This window comes from Phaseolus vulgaris, chromosome 8, assembly GCF_000499845.2.
Source record: "Phaseolus vulgaris cultivar G19833 chromosome 8, P. vulgaris v2.0, whole genome shotgun sequence".
Classification (NCBI taxonomy): Eukaryota; Viridiplantae; Streptophyta; class Magnoliopsida; order Fabales; family Fabaceae; genus Phaseolus; species Phaseolus vulgaris.
The window spans coordinates 13,822,226-13,832,023 of record NC_023752.2 but is presented as its reverse complement, the minus strand read 5'-3'; the positions used below and the strand labels follow the sequence as shown (position 1 = coordinate 13,832,023).

Below are 9,798 nucleotides of genomic sequence, written 5' to 3'. Positions count from 1 at the left end.
AAGGGAATGCATATGGTGACAAACTTGCTAACTTAGGGTTTATTAATAGAGAACAATTTCATTGGCATAATAGGTTTTCATCTAGTCTTTTCTTAGAATTCTTTATTAATAGGTATAGATTACCTAAGCACTGCTTTTGTTAGATTCTTTGTATATGAGTTTTGGTCTAGTCCCCCATACTTGCTTGTATTATTTTTAATAATACTTTTTTCACGTGGTGACAAATGATTGTTGTTACTTGAGGTGTCAGCCTAGCTAAGATGTCAAGTTCCATAGGGATGTTCAACATGAGAGCTTTTAGAAAAGAATTAAAAATCAACTTGCTCTCTTTGTTTTTTAAAAGGTACTTTCTTTTATAAAAGTTTTCATGTTAGGCATCACTATGCAATTAAGCTGACATCTCAAGTAACAACAATCATCTGTCATCACATGAAAAAAGTATTACCAAAAAAAAATACAAAACAATGTGGGGGGACTAGACCAAAACCCATATGTTAACAAAAGCAATACATAGGTAGTGCATACCTATTCATAAAGAATTCTAAGAACAAACTAGATGGAAGCCTATTAAACTAATGAAATGATTCTCTATGAGTAAATCCTAAATTACCCAACTTATCAGCACACGTATTCCCTTCACGAAAAATATGAGAAATCCTAAACCTGATTTTCCCACAGTAATTAAGACAAGTAGTTCATCGATTATGAAGCATCCACAAAACATTAGTCCTAGCAGTAAACGCAGCACAAATCAAGGCAGAATCACATTCAAGTCATACATTAGTAAGCCCCATCTTTTGAGTTCACTCCATAGCATGTATAACTACATCAAAATAAGCAACCATAGAAGTCTGAACTTCAAGAAACACAGAGAAAGAAGCAATAAACTCCCTCATACTCCCACATAAAATACCTTCACAAGTAGTAAAACCAGGATATCCCCTAGCAGTCCCATCAGTGTTAATTTTAACCTAGCTTGGTGAAGGGAATTCTCATCTAATAGGAAGATGACGAAGAACTTTACCAGTACGAGTATTAATACAAAAAAGCTTAATCACGTTGAAATCCAACATATCATTCTTCATTGAAGCTTTATACGAATTTCCCACTTTATTATGAATATGTTGATCTGTAGAAAGTCGCCCATGAAAAAATTTCTAGAGTACTAGAGTTTTGGAAGGCGGAATATATGAAGACCAAAAGAATTTACTCCAACCACAGGGAACTCCTAGTTCCAAGAAAAAAGTTCTAGCTGATTTAAGAGTGAAACAACTAGACCCATCTAGAATCCAATTAGGAATATCTTGTTCCTCCCTAACCATTATATGATTAAAAACGAGGCATCTGTTGTAAAGACAAAGGAATATTCTAATCACAACCAGTGCAAAACTGAGAGACTGTATCCGAAATTCTAGCACCATCAGATAACCCTGCAATATTTGCTAAAGAAATAGTAGAACACCATTTCTCATTCCATATATTAATAGAAGTACTTGTACGAACAATCCAAGAAGTATAATTAAGTATAATAGAATAAAACTTCTTAATTCCAAGCCAAAGAGATGTTGATCTATATACCATTCTAAACTCATATTTTGATTTAAGAACCCTAACCTTCAAGAGAAAAGACCAAGGCATGTTGCTATAAGCAAAGTTCTAAGCAAACTTTAGAAGATACGCATTATTTTCATGATGAAGATTAATAATCTTCAAACCTGCATTCTCGAGAGGAGAACAAATCAGAGCCCAATTAACGATAGTTATGCCTTTTTTCATAATATCATGAGTCTAAATAAAATTTCGATACCACTACTCAAGTCACTTTGGTTCGTTCTTGTTTTCTTTAATTCAAGAAAATTAAACAATTGAGGTGAGAAATTATTATTGTTTTCACTATTCTCCTCTGGTTTTTTTCTTGGGGTGGTAAAACGACTGCATAGAAAGATCAACAGAGACCAAGTGAAAATTGCATCGAAAACTCAACTGGATGGTTCTCAAAGTGATTCACATTCATAGTTGCTAAAAAAGGAGGTGACTTTCTGATTTCCAATGACATCTGTAATTTTGGGATTATGATTAAACGAATGGGAGAAACCCTAGCCCCAAATTTTACTAATCTCTATCAAACCCTCACACAACACTAGATCACATTTGTCTTTTAATTCAATCCACATCAACAATCTTCTCAGTCACATAAGCAACACTTGACATCATTGAGGGAAGTTAACAGAAAGACCAATTTAAGTACTTTTTACAAAACAAATGGACCAAATTGATTTTTTTTTTAAAAAAACACTTTACTAAATTAAATATTGATCCTAAATGTAGGGACCAATAAGGTAATTATAGTTTTAAAATATATATCACATTTCGATTGTTAAGTTACTACAAATAAGTGTTAAATTTTATTTCAGTCGTTAAACTATAAATTTTTAATCAATTTAATTTTATCATTAAATATAAATATATAATTATAAATTAATGATCAAATTTAACAATTAAATTGTGATTATTTTTATTATAATTATTATTATTATTATTTTATTATTATAATAATTATATTTATTCTTTTAATTATTATTAATATTAATAATAATATTAATTGTAATAATAATTACTATTATTAAAATAATCATATTAATAATAATCATAAAATGATTACATAGATTTTCTAGTGTAATAATTATAAATTTTATGTCTACTCACACAGGTAAAGATGGTAATGCGGGTCCATTCGTCTCGTGTAAAAAATGCAGGTTGGTTTTATTGGCCCGTCCTATATGAGGACTCATCTGCATAAACAATGTTTTTTAAACATTAATGAAAAATAAAATTTTAAATATAAATTTTGAATAAATTTAGTTTTTGTTTATTAACTTATTTGTTTTATATAAATGAATTAGGTAAATGGTCTCACAGTATTAGTCTCACGATAATGTGTAATAAGATATAGATAAAAAAAATTATAATTGTGTTTTTTATTTTCAATGATTTGAATTTCAATCTACTAATAAATTAACTAATAAAATGTTTCATTAAATATATATATATGCACTTTTTTAAGGTAATAATATGATTACTATTCTAATTTGAAAAATAATATAAAATATTATATATATATATATATATTTAAATTTAAATTTTATTATAAAAAGACTAAGGTTTGAACATTGCATTTGGTATTTGATGAGTATTGAAACAAAAAATAATTTATGCATTTTTAGAAAGACAAAAAAACACTATTAAATATTTAAAAGCCATTATCGAATTTCGTGAATGTATTCTCAATTAGGGATTGATGGTAGTTTCCTACACCTCCATACTTTTCTTCTTGCACCCCATACTTCAAGAAAAATACTCAAATTACCCTTTGATATTTTTCATTGAATGTTTTTCTTTAATTCCAGAATGTGGAATTTAGAGACTTCCCAAGTTATAAAATCTGAAAATTAAAATTTATGTTTCGGATTGTACAATATTCTATATTTCACAATCCATAATACAAATTTTTATTCAATATTATAGAATTTGGAATGGATAATTTTATAACTTTTGAGAATATGAGTCTGCGAGAAGAAATTATGGGAGTGCAAAAAGAAATTTCTAAATTTTTTAAATACGCAGGTTATCAGGGTCAGTCACCCCTCCCACCGCACTTCAACTGTGTGGGCTGCGAGTTATGCAAGACGGACCAACGAATTAAAATAGACAACTTGTGTCGTGTGTTTTTCCAATGGACCGGCTCGCTCTACTTTGTGACCCCTACACACAGTTAATTCTAATAATAATAATAATAATAATAATAATAATAATAATAATAATAGTAATAATTGTAATGAATGATAATAACATTAATAATAACATTAATGACATTAATAAATAATAATAACATTAATAATAACATTAGTAACATTAATAAATAATAATAACATTAGTAACATTAATAAATAATAATAAAATTAATAAATATTAATAATAACATTAATAAATATTAATAATAACATTAATAAATATTAATAATAAAATTAATAAATATTAATAATAAAATTAATAAATATTAATAATAAAATTAATAAATATTAATAATAAAATTAATAATAATAACAACATTAATAAATAATTAATAATAATAATAATAATAAATATTAATAATAATAATAACTACAACATTATTAATAATAATAACTACAACATTAATAATAATAGTCCTAAATTATTCACTACAAATTATTTTATTTTAATTATTAATTTTGACTCCATGAGTGAACTATCTAGGGAGAATCTCTCATTAATTTTTTTTTTCTAAATTAGTCTCTTGGAATTGAGGTGACCAAATCTTCTATTACATTGTAACAAATGATTTTTTTTTCATGTATAAGTTTGCTGCTAATGAAAAAAGTATTGTTAAGTGGTTTGTTACTAGGATTTTGGCTATCACTTATAGGATTTTGGCTATCACTTATGTTTAGTTGCTATTTCAGTTACAAATCAATTCAACGATAGATTTTTAAAATTAAGCGACTCATTTTAGTGTTTAGTGGTTTTAAAAGATATTTTTTTATTGTGATAACTTCTCTCTATGTGTATATATGAATTCTAGTATTATGTGTATATATGAATGCTAGTATTTCTTATACTCTTCTAAGTACAATATGTGTACATAATGAGTTAAATATGTTTTTTGTCTTTATATTATAACACGGAATTTATTTTCATCTTTAATTTAAATTTTAGACCATCTAGATACTTGTAGTATGAAAATGATTGGAATGGGTCACTCTGTATAGGAAATGATTATTAGTTTTTATCAAAGATTGATATTTTTTTTTCAAAATTCATTTTTGTTTTTATTATCGATTGATGTCTACTCTAACTATTTCCAATAGATTGATTAAGTGGAACCTCAAATTGAACCAATTCCACATATAGAAGGACTCATTCCATCATTTTCATACTACAAGAACCTAGATTATTTAAAGTTTTGACCAAAGATAAAAATCAATTTCGTGTTATAGTAAAGCATATAAAAAACATATTTAATCCTATATGATTTACATTTCGTATATCTCCTTATAAACATAATCAGAACCACTGACTTTTTTGTATTACAAGGATTCCAATAAGCAGCAAAAATGGCAGAAACAAAGTTAAGTTGCTTCAAAGACAAAAGATGGTCACTCCATGGCATGACAGCTCTAGTTACTGGAGGCACCCGTGGCATAGGGTTTGTTCCATCATCTAATGTTCTTTAGTTACTTCCTTGTATTAATCTAATTTCTCTATTATTGTTATTATTATGCTTTTGTTCCATTGTGAATTAGGCTTGCAATTGCAGAAGAGTTAGCAGAATTTGGGGCAGTTGTGCATGTATGTGCTCGTAATCAACACGATATTGATAGATGTGTGGAAGAATGGAATAAAAAGGGATTTCGCATAACAGGGTCGGTGTGCGATGTACTATCTCAGGACCAACGCGAAAATTTGATGAAAAATGTTGCTTCCATTTTTCAAGGAAAGCTCAACATTCTGGTATGATCCTCTTATTTAGATTAAATTCTTAACAAAATTTTACATAATGACTGTATTAGCAGGCATTATGCCAACCTTTTTCATAGTCTTCTCGCCTGGTTGGGAAATTAGGTACTTTCACATCTTTTCCAAGTTTGGATATTATTTGTCCGAATGCAAGCAATAGATCGATAAACTATGATTCACCTAATTTAAGTCTCAAATAAATTTCTCCACACAACTAACCGGGGAAATATACCTATTTTAACAAGTTCCATGCACATTCAATGTTTTGATACATAAAGCCCATCTTTTATAAGATAGTCCAATGTTTTGATAAATCTTAATTCTTTTAAAGATGTAAAATGTAAGTTTATAAATTTTTCATTGTTTAATATTTGAATAATTAAATATGAGATATTTTGTGTAAATTTAGTTAATTAAAATTTTGTAAATTATTTTCAATGAATAATTATTTTTTAAAAAATATGAATTCCTTAACATTGTTATCGTAAAATAATTGTGTTTGTATTAAAATAAAATTTAATATTCATAATTGTAAAAAATTAAATGGAAAATTATCAATATATATGTAAAAAATTAAAATTATTAAAAAGAAATAAATAATTTAGATATTCATAATTTATAAAATATAATTAGAAATAATTTTGTATTGAATTTAAATAATATTATTTATTGTCTAATCATTTTTTATAATATTAATGAATTCAAAAAATTAACTATTTTCATAACAAAACTCATAACATAACAAAAATTAACTATTTACTTGAGCTTTTCTTCTGTTGAGAGAAGAAGAAAAATACGCACTCACTCACTTTCCCGTCTTCACATTCACCCTCACATACACTGATCCCATTTGTCCCCTTCTATACTCGTAAACAGTACATTACAAGAAACAAACAATGGGTAAGAGAGGATAAATATTACCTGATTCTGGGTCTTCAAAACTAAACTATCAATTCAACAATAAAACAATTTTTTTAACTTGAAGTATCTCAAAAACTTTGTTGGACGATATATGCATTATCCGAGTAGACCAATTACTAACTCACACTTGTAGTCTGGTAATTTATGTAGCTTGGATGATATTCTCTTTAACTAGTTATTCAAGAAGTGTGTCAGCATAATATATAACAGGACAACTTTTTATTTGAGAAGTAACAATTATTGTGCAGCATAATTAAGTTCTAGAAATTTTATGTTCAAAGTTCAGACCGTATAGTCTGGTAGAAGGCAACTAAACATAGTGATAACAAGAGAAATTATTTTCAATGACAAAACGTTGGTATGAATACTCAAATAAGTTTTTCACATATATCTGGTTTAAGGAATCAAATCAAATTCTTATTAGAAAGTTAATCCATCTTTATAAACTAAGTTTGTAAACTTGAGATATATATTTTGAACATAAAATTAAATATTAGTAAATAATTTGATAATAAATGAGACAATAAACTTAATAAACCTTTTTAATTTAATACAAATAAGTTTAAATTTAATTTAAACTCTACAAAACCAATTTATAAAATGATAATGATCATTTCTTATATTACATTATATATATGGTTAGATGACTAGAGTTGATTTGGCGAAATGTTTTGTACAGGTAAACAACGCCGGAACAGCTTCAACTAAGAGCGTCCTAGATTATACTGGAGAAGATGTAACAACATTAATGGGTACAAACTTCGAGGCATGTTTCCATCTATGTCAACTAGCACACCCACTTCTGAAAGCATCTGGGTACGGCAACATAGTATTCATATCATCTGTTGCAGGTCTCAAAGCTTTTCCTCTTTGTTCTGCTTATGCAGCCTCTAAAGGTACGTTTCCATATCTTTATATCCCTATGATTAGAAGGTACCATCATAAATTGGAGTTGCAGAAGATAATCAGCATGCTTATATCACTTCATTCAGGAGCTTTGAATCAATTCACTAAGAACGTAGCTTTGGAGTGGGCAAAGGATAATATTCGTGCAAATACTGTGGCGCCTGGTGCTGTGAAGACTGACCTTTTGGATGCTCTCATGGTATGCATGTATTGTTTGTTGTTAAAATATCAGTGAATCAGTTTAAATAAATAACAAAATTTGTCTTCAAATGAATCAGTGGAAAGATTAGAAAACTGATAAAAAAACTGAGAAAGTTTGTAAAAAACTATGAAAAATGATATTATTGTTGTTGTGATAGGAATGTGCTGATGTGAATAAGAATGTGGTGGAGGCTGTGGTGACTGAATCACCCGCTGGTCGCATAGGAGAACCTAAGGACATATCAGGAATGGTTGCTTTCCTTTGCCTTCCAGCTGCTTCATACATCACCGGACAAATCATAACAGTGGATGGGGGTTCCATTATTTAATTCTTTTGCAACCAAAATAAAATTAAATAAATAATTCCCAGAACAAAAATCTCTGGACCAACTAGGTTTGTCTGAACTGGGAACTACTTATTAGTATTGCTTGTTTAAAAGCACCATATTTCAAGGGTTGTTATATTTCTGATAAACTTTTTTTTCTCATTTTTATGTTAATTTCGAACAAAATTGCTTTATTTGGTTTCTTTCTGATGCTTAACTTTATTGCCTTGGTCATTATTTACTCCAACTCTTGCCTCTTGGGCTGCTTCTTCCAACACGTTTTCTTTTCGCACTTTATACTTTATATTTGTAAAAATTCGTTTTGTCTTTTAATTAATAAATACATTTTATTTTAAATTACATAGGAAAGTTTTTTTAAAATTTATAAAAGGACTTTTAATTATATAATCCAAAATACATTTTATCACAATACATATTTTAAATTATATAATTTATAAGTTAGTTTTGGATGTAGAAAAAAATTATGAATTACATAACTTGAATTAATTCAGAATTTTTTTTTTTAAATTAGAAAATTTGAAATGTATTTTTTCAAAAAGTTAATTCCAAATTTTACCAATCCAAAAAATTCTCGGATCATAATTTGTTTTTTGAATTATATAATCTGAAATATATAATTTTTAAAATATATTTTAAATTACATAATTCTTCATAATATAAATTTACTGATTAACTTAAAATGTTTTTTGGATTTAAAAATAAGTTCTGAATTATCTAATTGAAAGGTACACAAATATTTCATTAATTCTAAACACAATTAAAACATTCAAAGATTTTAATTTTTTGTAACAAAAGTATTTTTCAAATTATAAAACTTATGAGATGCCCAAAAAAACCTGGAGGTGCAGGTCTTTTACTAATAACTAGATATAAACTTGAATGCTACCGGGAGTATTATAAATTTTGGTATTAGTTAAATATAAGAGAAAACAAAATATATATTGTGAAATTAATTAATTTCAATAATAAATTAAAAAGTAAAAAAGACTATAACACAAAATAGTACAATCATATGATTCATGTAAGAGTTATTCTTATAAAAGTTTTAACTCAATTATATCTCTAAATTAATCACTACAAGAAAAATTATTTTTAATGGAAATTATATTTAGTATTTTTAGGAATTTTAATTCCCGCTAAGTGTGTTACCTGCGATTTGTGTTGTGTTTTTTACTAGAAGATGCAGCATAGTATTTTTAGGAATTTTAATTCCCGCTAAGTGTGTTACCTGCGATTTGTGTTGTGTTTTTTACTAGAAGATGCAGCATAGTTAACGGGTCACTGACGATTTTTACTAACTTTTGGTATGACAATTATTTTTCGAAGGTTCTGTATACCCCCATTACTTTCAGGATTTTTCAAACTCCTGTCACTTCTAGGAGTTTTCCAAACCCCTGTCACTTCTAGAGGTTTTCCAAACCCCCTCACTTCCAGGGATTTCAAAGTCATGTTAATTTCATTTTTTGTGTTTTTTTTAAATGGATTGTGTTTTTTTCATTGAATTTTTTAATACACATAATTCTTGAAACAACTAAGAAATTCTAAAATACAAAGATTTTAAAATTTATAATTGAATGTAACATTAATAAAGGAAATAAAAAAATAAAATTTACAAAATGTAAATATAAAAGTATAAAAATAAACATAATAAAAAACTAAACAACATTATTCACCTATGGGTTGAATATTAGCACATTCTTGATGATAATACAAATAAAATACCTCTAATATACAATGCTGTCATTTTATTAATTTAATCTTCTATTTTTATGATTTATCTTTGTTTCAGATTGGTCAACTTGGTTATTGATGGACAATCTTAATGATAAATTTTTTTTAATAAATAGATATGGTCATATATCATGAGTTGTGGATATGAATATCAAGT

General features: G+C 27.1%; 1 protein-coding gene across 1 annotated transcript; it reads left to right on the top strand.

Moving 5' to 3' along the window:
- The first annotated feature begins 5,102 nt into the window (after positions 1-5,102).
- On the top strand, positions 5,103-8,038 carry LOC137826937 (tropinone reductase homolog At5g06060-like). The gene is made up of 5 exons (XM_068633098.1): positions 5,103-5,224; positions 5,322-5,529; positions 7,136-7,352; positions 7,449-7,561; positions 7,722-8,038. Exons 1-5 carry the CDS (start codon positions 5,133-5,135, stop codon positions 7,890-7,892), a joined length of 801 nt encoding a protein of 266 aa, XP_068489199.1. The 5' UTR covers positions 5,103-5,132; the 3' UTR covers positions 7,893-8,038.
- The last annotated feature ends 1,760 nt before the right edge of the window (positions 8,039-9,798 follow it).

Excerpts from the sequence above, each read along its gene's own strand:
- LOC137826937 (XM_068633098.1), top strand. The coding sequence starts at position 5,133 with ATGGCAGAAACAAAGTTAAGTTGCTTCAAAGACAAAAGATGGTCACTC. Across the intron at positions 5,530-7,135 it reads AAGGAAAGCTCAACATTCTG|GTAAACAACGCCGGAACAGC; the intron begins GTATGATCCTCT and ends TGTTTTGTACAG. Across the intron at positions 7,562-7,721 it reads ACCTTTTGGATGCTCTCATG|GAATGTGCTGATGTGAATAA; the intron begins GTATGCATGTAT and ends TTGTTGTGATAG.